Below are 21,140 nucleotides of genomic sequence, written 5' to 3' on the forward strand. Positions count from 1 at the left end.
TTATTTTTCCAGTAGAATTTAGTTGTCATGGAGTTGAGTGAATTAAACCAGTTAGTAGTGGGTTGAGTTGGGGTCATTTTGAAGAGGTAGTTCACTTTGGGTAGTATGGTCATTTTTACAGTTGCTATTCTGCCAATTAGAGACAGTGGTAAATTTGTCCAACAGTTTAAGTCATTTTCTATTGATTTTAATCATGGAGTGAAATTAAGGCGAAACAACTCTGTGACAGAGGGCTCTGTCGGTATCCGCGGCGGCACTTTTGGTTGACCCCCAAACATCGTACTACATTCTACATTATTACATTCCCTTCCCCGTTACTAGTTAGATGCTTCTGTGAGTGCACCACAGAATTAGCGGCTAAATATGTTCCATTCGCATACACGCAATCACAACCACGACATAATTCATCCCGGTCCTTACACAATTACCAAAATTATGCCTACATAACACAAATCTACACAGACGCAGAAATCCATTTAAAACCAAGTTTATTATTGTCTTATCTGTTTGTTGTTTTTGAAGATCTTCGTCTGTCGTTGTTGTGTAAGTTTGTAAATGCGCGCTATGTTCGTCCACTGTCTTCCGTGGTAACTGCTGAAGTTCCTGGCTACGGACACTGCAAAAGGCTGAACCGTAATTTTCCTGACAGTTTTCAAAGCTCGGTGGGTGGCTCTTTCACTCCAGGAGCTGGTGGGGCAAACCATGCAAGAGTGACCGAACATGAAATATGTTAATGAAATAGGTTATGGAAATTGCTGCTTTAAATTTTATGACCTTTTATCATCAATTTGGGGTGTACAGATTAAATGTGATTTTTAAAAATGCCTGAGAAATTATAAAAGGGGGAAAAAGAAGGAAAAATCTATTTGGTTGTCAATCCTCCACTATAGTATGAGCTAGGGGCGGGGCTTAGGGTAGAAGAAGAGCCCTGGGGTACCTAGAGGTAGTTCTTGGGAGGATTCGGTCATGGTAGGACCATTGCGAGTCGTGTACATTAAATTGCGTTTGTATAGGCCTTTATATGTAAATTTGAATCCTTTTTTTTTTGCTTTGTCTTTTGTTTTGTGAACCTAAATACGTATTTTGCACTTTTTGGATTTTTGTCACGGAATTTTGCTTTGTCGGGCTGTTTGGGAAACACTGTAAATAAAACATCATTGCACTGAAGTGCTATTGCGGCGGAGCCAGTCTCTTTTTTGTTGTTGTTTAAATCACCCACGAATCACGTCACTCCACGACAAACTCTGACAGCTTGGTGGAGATATTTCTGCCTAGATATTTAATATTACCTGAGGAGATGAGGGGCATGTTTTTCACTTTAGCGTACGAGTCAACACTGCAGATGGGTAAAATTGTTGATTTTGTCCAGTTTACAGTGTAGTCTGATATTTCAGAAAATAAATTGATAAGCTTCATGGCTTCTTGCAGGGAGTTTGATGGGTCTTGGAGGCAAAGCAGTATGTCGTCTGCGTAAAGGCTGAGTTTGTGGTGTGTGTTGGGGGTTTGGATTCCTTTGATGTTGTTATTTTGGCGTACTGCAGCGGCTAGAGGTTGAATGAACAGGGCGAAAAGTGATGGTGAGAGTGGGCATCCTTGCCTGGTCCCTCTGTGTAGCATGAAACTCTGTGATGTTAGTCCGTTAGTATGGGAGGTAATCCATGCCAAAATTAAAATTAAAATGAAAACGGTAAAATGAAAGTTCAAAGCCTGGTTTGACATTGCTTTTTCAATACCTCTGCGCACATATCCTGCCCAAGACAAACATGAGTCTTTTCTGACAAAAAAAAAAAAAAAATTAAAATATAATTTTGTCATTTCATTTCATTTGTTAGTCTTTTCTTTTTAACATATTTTGCGGTACAAATCGGACAAAATGGAAACGAAAAGACAAAGTTGATAAACCAACGGCAAATCCCGTCTATATGCAAATATATGTTAATGAGAAATGGGCGTTGCCGAAGACACGGACAATATCTCCAAGCCTATCTAAAAGTACTTCAACTCTAAGTAAAACGAAGTCTTCATCCTGACAATTCGCTAACTCAGCTCCTTCGCCGTCTCTTAGAATGCATCCGCCATTGTTACCTCTATTAGGCTTTCGGGCACTTTCCGGGTCACGTGTCCTCCACTATTAAGGTCCGTGTCTTCCGCAACGCCCATTTTTCATTAACATATATTTGCATATATTTGCATATAGGCGAACTCGAAAACGCAATGCCAGTTTGCCTTTGCATTTTCATTTTGGCAGATACAGCGCGTTGATGTCGAAAATTAAATCGCAAACTGGGACTTTGCCATTGGTTTATCAACTTTGTCTTTTCGTTTCCATTTTGTCCGATTTGTACCGCAAAATCTGTTAAAATGAATAATCTGTGCATGTTGAATAATCTGCTCATGTTATTTGATGAATCTCTTCCTTTGATAAATCCGATTTTGTCTGAGTGGATTAGTGATGGGGTTACTCTCTCAATTCTGATGGCTAGGACTTTACTGATAATTTTGAGATCGGTATTGATGAGTGAAAGGGGGCGGTAGCTAGGACATAGGGTTGGGTCTTTGTCAGGCTTTCAGTAGTACTGAGAGGAGTGCTGTGGTCATATGTGGCGGGATTTTTGAGTTTTGTTTAATATCAACAGTCATTCTAAAGAAAAGTGGGGAGATTGTGTGCCAGAAGTGCTTGAAGAACTCAGCAGGGAAACCGTCAGGTCCTGGTGCTTTATTATTTGGTATCTGGTTGAGGGCGTTATAGAATTCTTCCAATGTTAATGGTGCGTCTAGTTCATTTGCTGTTTCCTTGTCAAGCTGAGAAAGGTCAGTACAATTGAGAAAGGGGTGGATGTCTGTCAAATTTGGTTCATGATCTGAGGTGTATAATTTAATGTAAAATTCCCGAAATGTATTGTTTATATCTGTAGGTGTTTGCATGGTTTCCCCTGCAGAGTTCTTTATGACTGGGATAATGGATTTGTCTTTGCCTCATTTTAACTGGTTTGCCAGATATTTACCAGATTTGTTGTTGTATTCAAAAATGTCATGTCTTAGTCTTTGCAGTATGAATTGGTTTTTCTTGTTCATAATAGTGTTCAATTGAAAATTGGTTGTTGTTAATTCATTCAGAAGTTGTTCCATTGGATTATTAGCATACTTGTCATTTAATTCTCTGAGTTTTTGTTCCAACTTCTCTCCAATCTCATTTTCCTTTTTCTTCTTGTGTGATGAGTATGATATGATTTTTCCTCTCAGTACTACTTTAGCAGTTCTGCAAAAGGCAGAAACCTACTGATGAGATAACTGAAGTAGTGTTTTTTGTTGAGCACATCAAAGTGTTGTTGGTAGGCAGATCTCTTCATATGATGGTGTGTGACATTTTGATGCAAAAAAACATATTTTGGAAAGGGATAAAACAGTTCTGAATGCAATGTTTGCTTTTGCTGAAAAACTGTATAGTATTGCTTTTTTTGTGGTTTTGTGTTTAGAGTTTTGAGAAAATGAGCTGAAGATTCAGAAAATGTGTGTAAACATTTATGAAAAACTGTAAAATGATGTAACAGACAGCTGAATTTTAATGATGTGACCTTGAAAAATGAGAAATCTTCAAAGATTCGAGACTCTGATCTGATAATTAAGACCATATTAGATGGACTATGCAAATACTCCACTTCAGTCCTTTATAATCTCATGTCTCTTTTCATCTCTGTCTGTGTGTACAGTATTTTCAGAAGCAGCTCCAATCAGCTCAGCTATGGAATCAAGAGATATTTTGGTTTTGATCATCATGTTGATGTTGAAAAAATGTAAGACATTTCTAAGAAATTTGTAAGAAATTTATTTTCTTTTTGATGTATGAATGTAAATATTTCCCAGCTTCACATGGTGTTCTTAAATTTGTTTTTATTTAATTTATTATATTCTCTTTGTTTACAGATGTTATGGGTCAGACACTGACTGAGTCCGCACCAGTGATCATTCAATCTGGTGGATCTCATAAACTGACCTGCACAGCCTCTGGGCTTGACTTCAGTAGCCACTGGATGGTTTGGGTCAGACAGGCTCCTGGAAAAGGACTGGAATGGGTGTCAACAATTACGGGTGACGGTAGCAGCAAATCTTACTCCAGTGCTGTTGAGGGAAGGTTCACTATCTCCAGAGACAACAGTAAGAATCAGCTCTATCTACAGATGAACAGTCTGAAGACTGAAGACACAGCTGTGTATTAGAGACTCGCAATGAGAGAAAGGGAGGCAGTGTTGTGCAAAATCCAAAGGGAGTCAGGAAACACTGTCCACACGTACTTACACACACACACACACACACACACACAAGTTATCCTAATACATCTTTGCTCTACTCTCCTTGTTCCCTTTGTCTGCATTTCCTGACACGGCTGTGTATTACTGTACTGTTATAGTGAGAGACAAAGACAGCCGACCTGTACAAAAGACAGCAGACCTGCTTGGGCGCAGAAATAAAACGTAAGTCTCAGTTTTGCACATGAGCTTGTGAGTAAATAATATGAAAACCACATGCTTTCATGAGAAAACTAATAATCCAGCACATTCCACTAAAGCTGAATGGTTGAAGTAGGCATGACAAATCAGGACAAAATTTCACTCTACCAACAGTACCCTCTCTTATCTATAAGGGAGCATATATTATCTACTAAATAAAACTAGACAAGCTGCTGATGTTTTAATTGATTCTGTGGTTTGACATATCCTGTTTATTGATATTTGTTGAGACCCATAAATCAGTGCAAATCTGTTGAATTCGTAATCATATTCACTATTTAATCAGCTGTAGTCTGAAAGTGAGGATGTTCCTTCAGGCATCTGAAAAGTTCTGAATCAGCTCACACCAGCTCAGCATAAACAATGTACCCTGTTTCTCTGTTACTGCATGTAGTAGTTGCATAGTGGTGTACGAATGTGTGTGTGTGTGTGTATGTGTGTATATGAGAGAGAGAGAGAGAGAGAGAGAAAGAGGACTAACCACAGGTTGGCAGTGTCTGTAGTACTCACAGTCTGAGTCATTGAATATCTTATACGCTGACTGACTGGACGTGGAGAAGCGGAAAAAGCCATTCAGGAATCTCAGCAATTTGAGATATCATATTCCTTGGAGATATATAATATTCCTTGATGACAGAGTCCAAAGGGAAAAACTCCACAAAGTATGTGAATATAGTATATCTGTTCTACTAGTACAGCTGTTAATGTACAGAGGGCGATATCCATCTAAAAACTGCATGTTTTCCGTGATTACATTTTATAAAGATGTGGACAGGATTTAACCCACTTAAAATGCCTCATAGATATTAATCTATGAGATGTAATGAAAAAAAAAAAAAAGGGGTTACCACTGCTGCATTTATACCCCGGTTCTCCCACCACTTACCGTCAGTTCGTTGCCTCCGTTCGCTCAGTAGAGTTATCATTTGTTTATGTATTATAACAAGTCTGATTTGTCGGTTGTGTTAATATTCTTCTATCGCTAAACAGGTCATCTCCCTGTGCCACCTGTTCAGCTCTTTCCTGCCTCTCACCCGCCACATGCCTACCTTCCTCGCCTTCTTCTCATCTGTCATTCCTGGCTACCCATCCGCTACGCATCCTGACCCTGTCACCTGTCATAAACCATCTCTTCTGCTGAACTTCTGTGTGTTCTCATCTGCCTGTCACTTTCCCACTTTTCTCAATAAAACCCCGTCAAAACTTTATTTAAGATCTGTTACCTGCATTTGGGTTCAATCTGTCAGCTGCAACAGTAAATTGATTCCGTGAGTTTTTTCTTGTTTTTTTTTTTTTTTTTTTTTTTTTTTCTTTTACAATGAGAAAAAATGAGGAAAAAATTGGCAAAAAACCTTTACATAATGATACTCCTCTATGCAAATTCTCCCTCTCTCTGTCTCATGTGGCCAATCTCTATTTAAATCCTAAACAACCTCTGAGCTCTACAGGAGACATTCTCAAGTTGACCTTCAGAACCAATCATGTTCTCTGTGTCTCTAGTGCTGCTCTTGGCAGCCACATCCTGTGAGTTTCTTTGCTCTAATAACAGAAATTGCAGCTGCGGTATCTTGCAGTCCATTTTACTGACATTTTAGAGTATTTGACTGAGTGTCTCATGTCTTTGTAATAACTATTGAATCTCTTCCAGGTGTCCACTCTTATGAGCTGATTCAGCCTGACTTTCAGACTGTTCGTCCAGGTCAGCAAATGACCATCAACTGCAAGGTCTCATATTCAGTTACTAGTGAACATACAGCTTGGATTAGACAACCAACTGGAAAAGCTCTGGAGTATATTGGATATATCAACAGTGATGGGAGCTCATACTACAAAGAGTCTCTGAAAAACAAGTTCAGCATCTCAAGAGACACCAGCAGTAACACAATAATATTACAAGGGAATACAGACTGAAGACACAGCTGTGTAGTACTGAGCTAGAGACTCACACTATTATGAACTAGCAGATGTCTAGTACAAAAACCTCTATGTGGGCATTTGTTAAAAGCATAACCATGAGCAGGGGTGGACAGTAACGAAGTACATTTACTTGAGTACTGTACTTAAGTACATTTTTTGAGTATCTGTACTTTACTTGAGTGTTATTTTTTTTTTTTTTTTGGAAATTTTTACTCCACTACATTTGAAATACAAATATTGTACTTTTCACTCCACTACATTTCTATGAAGGTTCTCGTTACTTGTTACCTTAACGCATAGCTTTGAAGTCAGTGGACGAATTTTCTTTCCTAAAATGCGATAGGCCATATTGTGTTCGTCACAGCAGAAAAACCACAGTAAACTACTCCAGTGCTGTCAGTCAAGTGCGTGCTGCATTTTTTTTAACAACTGAACTTGGCGGTTTTACTGATGGCTACTACAATGGAAGATAAAGATGATAAAGATAAAGGTTCCTCACCAGAGCAGCCATGGCCATATCTTAAGACCATGTCTGAGATTTTTTAAATCAACTGGTTTCCAAGCTAATTGCTTCCCGTGTGCATTTGTGCGCTGTGTTCGCCTAACACTTACAATCATTTGCCACAGTAGATATGAGATGTGACTTGAAAATTGCGATTTATATGTTTGTGAATGTGTGACGAATCTGGTGACAGAGGCAGACAACAACTTCCGGTTGGCCTGAAAACCATTTGGGGCATAACACCAGGTCCTGTGTGAATCCACTGCTGACGCATACTAATAGTTAGATAGCGAAAATGCCGAGTTAACGTTACTGACAAAATCCTTTCAGAAATATATGCTTTAATCTTGTCTGGTAAACACAGTGATATTTGTAAGGTCAGTAGTTTCACATAGGACCGGGCTGTTTCACATTTCAGACAATGCTATGTAGTAGAAGTAAAATTAACCTAGCCTACAACATTATGACGTGTTTATCCTTTTAAGGCCAATCTGAGTTAACCTTGTGCCTGTTTAACTGAAGCTATACACTGTCTTTTATAGAGGAAGCATTTGGTTCAACTGTGTTTCTATAGGCTTTTTAGCATATTCCACAAGCTTTTTATTCTACAGGTTCTACAAGCAAGTCAGTGCATTCAGTAGGTTGTTTCAGAGTCGTTCGACTCTGTAAATACATTGTTGCAACAATACAACAATGCGATGACATTAAAAAGAAAATGTTCTTTTGAATACTTAAGTATTTTTGAAAGCAAGTACTCCGGTACTTTAACTCAAGTAAAAATTGAACTGAACAACTTTTACTTGTATTGGAGTTATATTTGACCAGGAGTATCTATACTTTTACTCAAGTAATGGAGTTGTTTACTTTGTCCACCTCTGACCATAAGCCAACACATACTCATATCTATAGTTATTATATTCCCCCCAGAGAGCGGGAAAGAAAGAAAGAAAGACAGATGGAAAGAAAGAAAGAAAGAAAGAAAGAAGAAACAATTTTTGATATATCAGAAATTTAATGAGAAGCTCTTGTTGTTTAACACTTCCAGTATTTTTTTCCTCCATAAACTTTGATCTCAGAGTGCAACCACAGAGGTAAACATTGAAACCAGAGACGCTTTTTTCCCCAATATTTGTTGGATCTTCCTTAGATCAATACAATCAGCATAAAGCAAAATAATAAAACTAATGTAGAGGTGACAGCAGACAGCACCACCTTAACATATCATATCATGGGTCAGTGCAGACAGAGAAGATATTCTGGAATGGGGGACAGAACGGACAGGAAAACATGAGAGCAAAATAAAAACAAAAGGAAACAGTCTTTAGCAGTTTTGCCCACTCTGGGGACCACCAGGAGGACTCCAGACTAGGGTGTGATGCCTTCTTTGTATGATGTCTGAAGTACTGAGTGGGATATAATCCAGAAAGGGTTGTCACAGCCTATCAAAGGAACTTATATTTCACCTCAAGACTGCACTCAGTTGCTCCATTGGTATAACTTTAAGTATCTCCTCATGCCATTGGTTTACAGTAAGAGGTCTCGGCTTGATCCACTGAAAGTGTGGCTTATCAGAAATTAAATGAACTGCATCACTTCATCGTGTCATATATTAACATGTCCAATATTTTTCCTAAACTGTGTTTTCAGAGTTCAACCACAAGAGTAAACATAGAAACTAGAGACACATTTTTTATATATTTCCAACAAACTCTGTCTCTTACTGTCACCGTGTAAGTGACTCATTAAACTTAAACAGACTTTTCTTTTCTGTCATCTTATCAGTTCTGTCGAGCTCATACTGCAGAGTTCTGACAAGTAATATTCAGAGATTTAAATAAGTCAGTAAGTCATCTGTATGTCATTCCAGACCTGAACTCTGCGCTATATGCTAATAAGTCATCAGCAATCACACAGATTCAAATCCTCCTCAAATTCAAGAGCTGAAGACCAGACCCAGTGACTAAACTTCAACACAGACTGTGTTCCTGGTTCTGTGGTCGCAGTAGATGGATTATGCAATGTAGCTTCAATGTAGCACCACCCATTGGGAGAGCTGAGACTCTAATAAGCTAGTTTAGGTGTGGTAAGGATGGCACGGTGGCGCAGTGGGTAGCGCTATAAGAAGGTCACAGGGCTCGATTCCCCGGCTGGGTGGCTGGGGTCTTTTCTGTGTGGAGTTTGCATGTTCTCCCCATGTCTGTGTGGGTTTCCTCCCACCGTCCAAAGACATGCAGGTGAATTGGACACTCTAAATTGCTCCTAGGTATGAATGTGTGTGTGTCTGCCCTGCAATGGACTGGCAACCTGTCCAGGGTGTTTCCCTGCCTTTCACCCTATGAGTGCTGGGATAGGCACCCCCTGCGACCCTAATCAGGATAAGTGGCTTAGACAATGAGTGAGTGAGATCAGGTAAGATAAGTCAGGTTCTTTAGAAAGGTGGGAATAGCGCAACCCTAATTTGTTTAAGAAATTAATTCACAAAATTTATTGGGTCCCTATGTATTCCTGACTCCTTGTCTGTACCTCCTACAAGCTCCTATCCTAAGCATGTAGTGCTGACCCAACCTGACTGTAGAACCAAGATTAGATTGTCCTGTACACCCAGGTCATCCCTGTTTTAGTACTGCTGAACATCGAGCAGTATAAAACTTTTTTTTTTTTTTTGGTAAGATAACTAGCTAATTTTCATATCAATAAGTTATCAACTAATCCATGTCGCATACAATCTGGAACTATGAGAATGTTCTATATCATAAATCTTTTATACTGTTAACATAATACATAATATACTTTAAAACATTTAAAGGGCCATTGAATCTGGTTACTCTTGATTCCCCTGTACTGTAAACCTCTATATTCTATGTACTGGCTGCTTTGATCTCTGTAAAGCTGCTTTGAGACAAATTTTAATTATGAAAAGTGCACAAATTAAACCTGAACTTTAACTTAAACTTGAAATAGTGCTCAATATCTGATGTCCCCATACAGAAAGGAAATGAGTTACAATGTAAGAAAATCAGCCAGTCAGTGATGTGTCCTCCTGTATATTTATTACCCATATTTATTACCCCATATCTTACAGAGATTTACAGACTCACTCACACATGCCTTGTCTCGTATGTCTCCCCAGATCCCTCATTCCTGACAAAATGTATTATATTTAAACAAAGAAATACATTTTTCTGCTGTTATCATATGGTTCTCAGATGGGATGAATTGTTGATCTAATTTGTAAGCTCCTGTCAGTCAAAACACTCAAAGTGCCCATACAAGAGATATGATATTTCATTTAACATTACAGGTTGTGGGTAACAATACAATGCCACTGTAGCCCAGAAAAAATTAAATTAAACATTCAAAATCAGACATTAGTCAGTTGTCTATGACAGTTTTTGTCTTAACTCACAAACAATGACTATGGAGTGTGATGAAATATGTAAAAAAGATCATGAAAAATTAGCATTGATACGAGATATGGCAGCATCTTTCAGAATCTGAAAAATGAGCAAGTATTTCTTTTAGTTAATTCAACTTGAACTTCATCAGGATCTTTACAGCCACGTGACCCTCAGTGGTGAAGTGGATGAGAGACACTGATCCAAACATGTCTGAGTGTATGTGAACAGAGAAAGACCAGCTCCAAACACATCTATCTCCTCTTAGTCCATGTTCTCCTCCTCTCTGCTACTGCTGCTGCTGCTGGCAGCTGTAAACAGTGAGTACCAGTGAATTCACTTGTATTTTTGAAAGTGCTGAGGGAATGTGAATTAAATTATTCATATTTGACTGTGTTTGTGCTCTGACAGGAGTCCACTGTATTGAGCTGAACCAGCCTGGTTCTATGGTTGTGATGCCTGGTCAGTCCATGACTTTGTCCTGTAAGATCTCTGGATATTCACTGACTGATAGTGACTACTGTACATACTGGATACGACAGCCTGAGGGAAAAGCAATGGAATGGGTTGGAGTAATATGTGGTAATGGAAACACAGATTACAGTGAAAAACAGAAGAACAAGTTTCAGGTCTCCAGAGATACCTCCAGCAGTACAGTGTCACTGCGAGGACAAAGCCTGCAGACTGAGGACACAGCTGTGTATTACTGTGCTGGAGAGTCACAGTGATACAAATCAGAGGACACCCTATATGAAAACTCAATCACTGTCAAACAGTCCTGTAGAGAACTGTAAAGAACTAAACAGTAGGTATTTTGTCAACATATATAAAAATGTGCATTCCAAAAATTACATAGCTGCACCTTCCACAGATATAAGGAATACATAATCATACACATGTACAATGAGAAGTGATCTGTATTCACAGATTAACAGGTCACTGAAGAGTGAAAATGAAGCGCCTTATTTCTATGTCAGAGATGACAGGCAATCTGAAGTTGAGAACATGAATTAACTATCCTGAATTACAGTTTTTGCCGATTGCTTACTCACTGGAAGTGAATGCCTAGACAAAAGCACCAAAACCTTAACTTTTGCAACCATGTCTTAAACAAAGGTACCAAAACAACAAACACATTTTCTGCTTTGCACTCTGTTTGCAATTCTGTAACACACTGTTTGCAAAACACTACACACTGTTTCTTACATTAGACGCATTGTTCATGAATGAACCTCTTGCATTCATTGGGAAAACACTTCTATCAGAAATGCAAAACATAGCTGAAATTGGCAACACCCAAACACACATATAAAAACACTTGTACAGTAATTGAACACCAATCAGTCTGAGCCTTAGCACTACAAATAGACCTCAGGTAAGCTTTTGGGGGGGTGGGGTGTCTGTGGGAGCTTCTGCAAGGAGTCTGCAAGGTGTTCTCCATCACCATGCCACCCTAGATCACTACAACACAGCACACATAATCACATGTCTGGATGTAATACATACTTGTACTGGACAGACCAGAGCAGCCCAGGTTTGTTGTGACCTGGGATAATGTTAGTTCCCACCAGGCTGCTCTGGTCCGAGACTGGTTAACCAACAACAATAACTACTTGTCCCCTTACTCCCCATTTCTCAGTCCTACTGAGGAATTCTTTTCGGCCTGGTTTTGGAAAGTGTATGACCACCAACCACATGCCCGCCTGCCTCTTCTGCAAGCAATGGAAGAGGCATGTGGAGACATTGAGGTGGGGTCAGTCCAGGGTAGGATACGGCACGCAAGGTGATATTTTCCCTCTTGCCCAGCAAGGGACAACATTGCTTGTGATGTGAGCAAGGTGATGTGCCCAGACCCTGACAGAGGGCAGGATCCATAAACCATCCATCTCATCCCTTACAATTCCTTACAATACTCATTTTTGTTTACCATTGCACTGTAATTTTATTGTAATTATTTTTGAGTTTAGCGTAACATATTGTATTGATTACTGTACTGCAATTCTATTTTTCTTTGTGTTTTCTTGTTGCTGTAAAAACCTGCAATGGCGAAAATAAATAAGCGGTATGTTTTTTGTTTTTTTGGGTTTCTTTCCTGAAAACTTTCTTTTTTGTGTTCATTGAAATGAGAGTAGATGTACTGTACTGGAACAATCTTTCGCAGGAGCCTGTATGAGACAATTAAAAAGGTATATGAAATATTAAAGACAGAAGTGTTTTGTATAAAGTACATCAGTATGTTGTTGCTACTTTCAAAGAGTAATTCAAATTGTGCATTTGTGTATCATTTTGTCGCAAAAATGCCATTTTGAAAAAGGATTATTAGGTTTTGATTGCAGAGTTTCATTTTGACATAGAAGTGAGATGTTTGTCTCCAAGTGTTGTGTCTCATTCGCTTGTGTGTAGAGTTTTGACACAATGAGTGAAATTCCACAACAAGTGTGTAAGCAATCATAAAAAACTGTAATATATGTTACCACAAAGTGACGCTTTTTATTTAATTTCTGATAAGACACACTGTCTTTCTTTCTTTCTTTCTTTCTTTCTTAGGTAAGCATGAAGACTCCAGTTTTGAGGGGAGTAAAGCAACTATAGGTATAAATATATGTTGGCTTATCGTTATGCTGTTTACAAATGCCCACATAGAGCTTTTTGAATTATATGTGGCACAGTAATACATGGCTGTGTCTTCAGTCTGTAGACTATTCCCTTGTAATATTATTGTGTTACTGCTGGTGTCTCTTGAGATGCTGAACTTGTTTTTCAGAGACTCTTTGTAGTATGAGCTCCCATCACTGTTGATATGTCCAATATACTCCAGAGTTTTTCCAGTTGGTTGTCTAATCCAAGCTGTATGTTCACTAGTAACTGAATATGAGACCTTGCAGTTGGTCATTTGCTGACCTGGACGAACAGTCTGAAATTCAGGCTGAATCAGCTCATAAGAGTGGACGCCTGGAAGAGATTCAGTAGTTATTACAAAGACATGAGACACTCAGTCAAATACTCTAAAATGTCAGTAAAATGGACTACAAGATACTGCAGCTGCAATTTCTGTTATTAGAGCAAAGAAACTTACAGGGTGTGGCTGCCAGTAGCAGTGCAAGATACACACAGAGTGATTTTGAAGGTCAACTTGAGAATGTTTCCTGTAGAGCTCAGAGGCTGTTTAGGATTTAAATAGAGATTGGCCACATGAGACAGAAAGAGGGAGAATTTGTCTTGGTTGGTGGTGTGGGAGCAAGGGGGTGCTCCCATTGGGCCATCCCCATGTTAAAAAATAACAAATCACCTACTGAACAGTGCCTACCTGTCACAACCTGCACCGCCATTTTGGACTTTTGGTTTGACATGTCTTTATGCTCCTGTTCTCTGTCTGTCTCCGCCCCTCACCTGTACCTGTTTGTCTAATTATTACCTTGTTAATTTTATCCAATCCTGTTTTGACCCTGTTTTAGTTCTCCCTTGTATTTAAGTCCTAGTGTTTGCCTTGTCCATTGTCTATCGTTGTTTGTGTTTTGCGCACACTGTTATGCTGCACCTTTTTGTTATCGGCTTTTGTTATTAGTTTGCACTTGTGTTTTGGTCTTCATTTTAAGTAAAGCCTTCCGTTTGTCACCATCAATCATCGTGTCTTGCACTTGGGTCCTGCACCACACCACCAGCGTGACACTACCCCAGTCTACCAACCGCTACACTTGTTGGAGAACAATTTTATATTCACAAACTTTGTTTTTCCCCTTTGGACTCTGTTTTTATCTATAGGGAATATTATATCTCTAAACTATTGAGATATCTGAATGGCTTGTTCAGCTTCTTGTCCACGTCCAATCAACCCATGTATAAGAAATTCAGAGTGTCAGCCTGTGAGTACTCTAGAAACACCTGCCAGCCTATGGTTAGTCCTCTGTCTCACACAGACACAGACACCGCTTGATTGCCTTCATTGTCCAAAGAACTGGATTAGGTAAAAGAATAAAATCTAACGACGACTTTCTTATGACTGTCTCTGTAATATAATAGAAGAAGAAGAAGAAGAAGAAGAAGAAGTACTTTATTTGTCAGACACACGCAGTGAGCAGTGAAACATAGCCTCTACATTTAACCCATCGTAACACCTGTGAGCACACACACATACACTAGATCAGTGAGCACACATACACTATGAGTTAGGAGCAGCTGCAGTGCAGCACCCGGGGACCAACTCCAGGTCTTTTTGCCAGTGCCTTGGTCAAGTCTCTGACAGGAGTACTAATCCTATCATACATGTCTTTGTGGACCTCTGGCAGGTAGAACCGCAACGTATCAAGTTCTTAGTCCAGGCAGTCTATGATGTCCTCCCCAGCCCATCCAATCTGCACTGTTAGAGCATGGCTGAGTCACCACAGTGCCCTCTTTGCCAAAGGACAGGATCCCTTGAGCACATTCTGGGCTGCTGCCCAAAGGGTTTGGGTGAGGGCCCGTATTGGTGGTGGCATGAGCAGATGCTCAAGACCATCACAGAGTCCATTTCCTGGGCCATCACTGAATGCTGGAGGGCAAAACCAGTTAAACTGGCCACCTGCTTCATTAAAGCAGGAGAGAGGCCAAGCAGAACACCCAAGGCAGCACCAAGGTTTCTCAATGCAGCACAGGACTGGTAGCAAATGATGGAGTTGGGGCAACAACTCAAGTTCCCTCAGCATGTAGCTAAGACCACCCTCAGACCCAATGTTCTGCTGGTGTCAAAGGCGACAAAGCACATCATCATGTTGGAGCATACTGTGCCATGGGAGGAGCACATGGATGAGGCCTTTGGAGGGAAAAGGGAGTAGTATGATAGCCTGGTCAAGGACTGCCATAAGCAAGGCTGGAAAGTGAGGCGCTTGTCTGTAGAGGTCGGGTACCTAGGTTTTGCAGTCTTTCTGTAGGGCCTGTGTTGCACTTGGCATCACAGGAGAGAAGAGGAGGAGAGCCATCTGGAATAACACACAGGCTGCAGAGAGAGCCTCAAAATGGCTATGGATTAAGAGGGCGGATTCATGGGTAACAACTGCTAGGCCGGAAGCTGAAGTCTGATCAACCCCAGCTGGGTCACCTGGGCTAGAATGTATGATGTTCGAAAGACCTGAAACACCTGATGACCCCCGGAAACATCACTGATAATCTGCCCTAGCTTAGCATCAGGAGATGTTTCACTACAACTACAAAATATAAATTTAAAACAGTGTACTGATTAAGGTACATTTCAGCTGAACTGACTTCACTGGAACTCCATGTTCCAAGTTTTATGTTCTTCCTCAAACCATCGAAGGTATAGTTTTATGTGACTATATGTAGAATTGATCAGCAATGGCAATAAGGAACATTTTTAACTATTAAATTTTTATTGTAAATGAATATTTTAAATTGGTGAAGAACTGGTGAAAATAAATAAATGACTGCCCTGCAAATGACCCTGTTTTGTTGTTCTGCTATTTATGTTTCCATAAAGCCCCCTCCCACACCCAGCTCCTTTTGATTTTGTACAGTTGGTTGATTGAGTTTAATCACAGTGAATCTCTAGCACAGTAATAAACCGCTGTGTCCTCAGTCTTCAGTTGGTTCATATGAAGGTAGAAATTAGAGCTGTCCTTGGATGCTGTGAAGCGGCCCTGCACTGCCTGGGCTGTGCTCATGTCAGAATTAGAATAATAGTAAATGATCCATTCCAGTCCTTTTCCAGGAGACTGACAGACTTCACATGGCTTCAGACTGAGTGAATATCTGACAGTCAATACCTGTGAATTAGAAAAACGAGTGAAAGGCGTCACTAACTGTGTATGAAGCCAAACATGAAGAGACACCATATGTTTGGTGCCACTGTAGAGGTTTTTCTTTTTTTTGTTTTTTTTGTTTTGTTTTTCGAAAGAATAATGTGAACATGAATAACGTTGAATGACATTTTGCAGTTTGTCGATGACCAATGGCTTAAGACTTAAAAGACATCTTTCTGAAAGACTGAAGTGTAACTGTTTTGCATAGTTATTCTCTAACTCCAGGAATTTCATCTGTTAAAACAGAAATACATGAGGTATACTGTAATTACTCTACCTCATACATCTGCTTTAAATCCATTTAGAATGACCATAATAGCTGTTGTGGAAGAGAGAGAGAGAGAGAGAGAGAGAGAGAGAGACAGACAGACAGACTGTCTGCATAAGTGATATTGGAACTCACAATCCACTATGTAGCCATTTAATCCCACTGGTCACAACTATGACTAAGAATAAAGCTAACTTTTTTTCACTAACTTTTCCAAAAATATCTTAGAGAAGGCATGCAGGTAGTGTAGTGGGGCAGTTCAAGGAGTAAAACAAATGCACTCTCCTAGATGTGAAAAATTTGTCAAGTCTAGTCCTTGAAAGTAAACTAACCCCACTTTTCGAATGTAATTTTTGAAGAAAAAGAAAGACAAAAAAGAAAAGACCCTTTCTTACATTCAGACCAATATGGAAAGTCCAAGTACTTCTTCAACACTATTTAGTTTTGTGGCAGTGGCTCCAAAGGTGCATGAGATGTGCCTATTTTAAGTGCCACAAACTGACTGTATCTTAGCAGCCATGCCACTTGGACATTGAGCTATGTGTTCATTTCCCAGTTAGAACCTGACATGTAATGATGCAATGATCTACAAAAAGTTGCACACAATATCTTCTTTTCTTTATGTGTTCTGTGCATTTTGATGTCCATTGGAACAAATTGTCATTAAATTTTAAGTACATGGACACACTGGTGTTTACACCTGTTTTTCAGCATAGCACCCCTAAGTGGCAAAATTTCACTAAACTTGGTGTGTGCCACCAAGGCCTCATAGTAAACATGTGTACCAAGTTTTATGCCAGTGAACAAAACCATTGCAGAGATATGGTCACTCCTCCTTTATAGTGCCTTCATGGGTGAATTTGTGGGTACACCGTGGCCATATTGTTCAACCTGGCAACTATCCTTTGACAACTCTTAAAGACAATGGTCCAAAGAGGTAAAACACAAAAACCTCATTGTGCCATAACTCTAGGAGGAGAGGCTTAAATGTGTTTTTGACTAAATTAAAGAGGGATGAAACACAACATGGCCGATACGGAGGTTTCATAAGTTCCTAGTTAGGATCCTTAACTTTGATGAAACACAGAGCAATGGAGATTTATTTATTTATTTACTTATTTTAATGGTATAGCGCCACCCTAGTTTTTGGCATGACTCCAACAAAACACTGCTGAGATAATAAAGCTAACTTTTTTCACTAACTTTTCCAAAAATATCTTAGAAAAGGCATGCAGGTTGTGTAGTGGGGCAGTTCAAGGAGTAAAACAAATGCACTCTCCTAGATGTGAAAAATTTGGGATTAGACGGTTTAACATTAAAATATTCTAAATCTCTAAAGACTCTGCTGCTCTTTCCAGACTGTTCATCTGTAGGTAGAGCTGATTCTTACTGCTGTCTCTGGAGATGATGAACCTTCCCTGAACACCAATGGAATAAGCTATATAAGAACTGTCATATTTGGCTGCCACAAATTCCAGTCCTTTTCCAGGAGCCTGTCTGATCCAAACCATCCAGTAGCTACCCAGAGGCTGTACAGGTCAGTTTATGAGATCCACCAGGTTTAATGATCACTGATTCAGACTGGGTCAGTGTCTGACACATTGCATCTGTAAACAAAGAGAATATAATGGTAAACTGAGGAAAGAACTGAAATTAAAAACCTGTGAAATTGGGAAGTATTGATATTCATACAAAACTAAAACAAACTTATATTGTTTAAACATCAGCATAAGGATCAAATAAAAAATATCTCTTTGGCATCTTATACCATCAAATTACATTTGATGACTGTGGCTGTATCAGCTGACCCATCACAATTCTTTAGACAACTTTTGGTCAGACCCTTACATATACCTCTCTTTCTCTCTCTCTCTCTCTCTCTCTCTCTCTCCCTATATATGCATGTATGTAAATAGTGTCGATGGGTCAGTCTAGTCTCAGAATCGACTGCAGTTTTTCTTAGACATAGAGGATTCGGGATTCTATTTCAAGATTGGTCAAGACCACAACTGCTGGGATAACCGTGGAGAAGTTAACTTGAAATTAGACATTCGCCTGACATTCACCACATAGTTAAATCTCTTTCTCATAAAAAGTTATATGAACTACATACACATTATGTTATCCTGTCTTGTATTCAGTTGTGAAATTATAAATACTTTTTCGGACATGACATTCCGAAATGCAAATGAATAACAAATTAAGGCATGTTGTTGCATCCTACTGTTCATTCCACCATTTATCTTGCACAGAGATTACGTTTCAAAGTAAAAGTCCATCGAAAGTTCATGCATACTGAAGGGTAATTTGTGTGTTACAAGTAGAATATCGGTGAAGTATAAGGCCAGACATGGTCAGCAAATTTTGAATATTTATATTTTATTTTCAGTTTCTCTTTAAACAGTAGTAAAGAATTACTCATGATTGCTCCTCTGAATAATAATAACTTTTGAAAACACATTTTTGGACATTTCTGTTCAAAGGCTTGACCTACTTCTAGTGATCAACCAGGCATCTAGACATTTTATTTCAACTTAGATTTCAGTAACGTACTAGTATCGATGAAATGGCCATAAAAGTATGATTGTGAAATTTTTCAAAAAAAGGGAAATTGGAATATGTATCCAAAATGAGTCTGAGTCAACTACAAAGGTCATGCCTGGTCCTAGTGACTAACGGATGTAGACATTTCATTTCATCTTATATGTAAATAACACCCTAGTATGGATTAAATAAACAAAAAATGCAGTTGTGAAACTTTTCAAAAATTTGTGAAAACAGATAACACGTCACAAAAGTGATTTTTGGGGTCAATCTCAAAGGTCAGGCCTAATCCTAGTGATCAACCAAAAGATGTAGGCATTTCATTTTATCTTATATGTCAATAACACTTCAGCAATGCTAAAATAAACACATAAATACAGTTGTGAAAGATGTCAGAAATTCGTGAAATCAGAAAACATCTTGGGCAAAAAATTGTATTGTGTTTGCTGGATGGTAAAACATGGGAAAGGAGTGTTGAATAAAGATGGTAAAGTTGATTTCAGCTATTAGTGTTTATTTCTATGTGGGTGTTTTTATGGGATTGTGGATCTTTCAGATCAATTTGAGAAGTGCCTATGGTTTGCATGTTCCACATATTATCGTAAGTGTGTCATGCAGTGTGGGACTACCACTGGTCTGGTCCTGGTCTTAATGTGGTCTAGCCCTGCCTTGGTCTTGGTCTTTACTTGGTCTCGGTTTAGGGGTTCTTGACTAAAACACATAGAGACAGAGAGAGACAGAGAGAGAGAGAATTTCTTGTGCCTTACAAGTTTGTGGCGCGCAATGGTCTTACATGGTAAATGTTGGTAAATGTTTTAAGTATTATAGTTACAATCCCTCTATGGTTATGGCATTAAAATACCAATAAACAAAGCAGTTTGATCTCATATTTTTGATTAAATTTTCCTCTTTTTTCAGTTGTAAGCTACAGTTTGTATGTTTGTACATTCTAAATCACACATGCTGCTTCTCCTCTGCTCACATAAGAATTGATTAATTCTGTTGATTTTGTTTCGAGTACAGGTGGACTCATAAAAGAAAGAAAAGAAGTACTGGTCACAATGGCTCTCAATTTTTGTTTCAGCCTCCAGAGGGCAGATCATGCAAGCCATTCTACCCTTTATAATCACATACTGGATCTGCTCACCCATGTGAACCAGCCTACCCTATATAATCACACACTGAATTCATTCATTTATGTAAACCAGTGAAATGAAATCAGTTTTGACACTAAAGGCTTTGAGCGCTTTGTTGGTTTATATGCAAAATCACTCTCTACAGCAACATCCCTCTCTTTTAAAAGGGGCTGTCTGCTCCTCCTTTCTCAGATGGGCATAGAAAGAGCTATTTTCAGCTTGAAAAGAAACCACATTCCCTGTATCTCTACTACTGCTGTTGCTGGCAGCTGCATCCTGTGAGTTTTATCACAACAGTGATCACAAAATTTATACACAACATTTGTAACTGAATGTAAGATAAGTGTGATGATCACAGCGATCTTTTGGGACTGAAAACAGAAGTTAAAACAGAAGTGATGAACACATACATCAAGAAAATCACACACTCTTGCAAATCCCCTTACTGGAGAAAAGTGAGGTACAGAGACACCTGTAAGTGTTTTTTAAATGAAAACACAGAGCTTACAGTTTTTTTTTATGATTCCTTACACAGCTGTTGCAGAATTTCGCTCATTGTGTCAAAACTCTACACACAAGCAAATGAGACACAACACTTGGAGACAAACATTTCACTTCTATGTCAAAATGAAACTCTGCAATCAAAACCTAACAATCCTTTTTCAAAATGGCAATTTTGCGACAAAATGATACACACTTGCACCATTTGAATTTCTCTTTGAAAGCAGCAACAACACACTGATGTACTTTATACAAAACACTTCTGTCTTTAGTATTTTGTATACCATTTTAATTCTCTAATACAGGCTCCTGTGAAAGATTGCACAGTGTAACTACTCTCATTTCAATGAACACAAAAAAGGAAAAACTTCAGATGAAAAGTATATACAGCTTTTTTCCCCCCACCATTGTAGGTTTTTACAACAACAAGAAATCACAAAGAAAAATAGAATTGCAGTACAGTAATCAATACAATATGTTATGCTAAAGTCAAAAATAATTACTGTAAAATTACAGTGCAATGGTAAACAAAAATTAGTATTGTAAGGAATAGTAAGGGATAAGGTGGATGGTTTAT

At 38.9% G+C, this 21,140-nt stretch overlaps 1 pseudogene and 1 gene segment (V, D, J or C); both read left to right on the top strand.

Moving 5' to 3' along the window:
- Positions 1–5,989: 5,989 nt before the first annotated feature.
- Positions 5,990–6,435, top strand: LOC115819435 (Ig heavy chain V region 5A-like; annotated as a pseudogene).
- Positions 6,436–10,593: 4,158 nt separating this feature from the next.
- Positions 10,594–11,050, top strand: LOC115817903 (Ig heavy chain V region PJ14-like). The segment is given in 2 exon segments: positions 10,594–10,642; positions 10,734–11,050. Coding segments are annotated over 2 exon segments (366 nt in total).
- The last annotated feature ends 10,090 nt before the right edge of the window (positions 11,051–21,140 follow it).

The sequence above is a fragment of the Chanos chanos genome, chromosome 8 (assembly GCF_902362185.1).
Source record: "Chanos chanos chromosome 8, fChaCha1.1, whole genome shotgun sequence".
Classification (NCBI taxonomy): domain Eukaryota; kingdom Metazoa; phylum Chordata; class Actinopteri; order Gonorynchiformes; family Chanidae; genus Chanos; species Chanos chanos.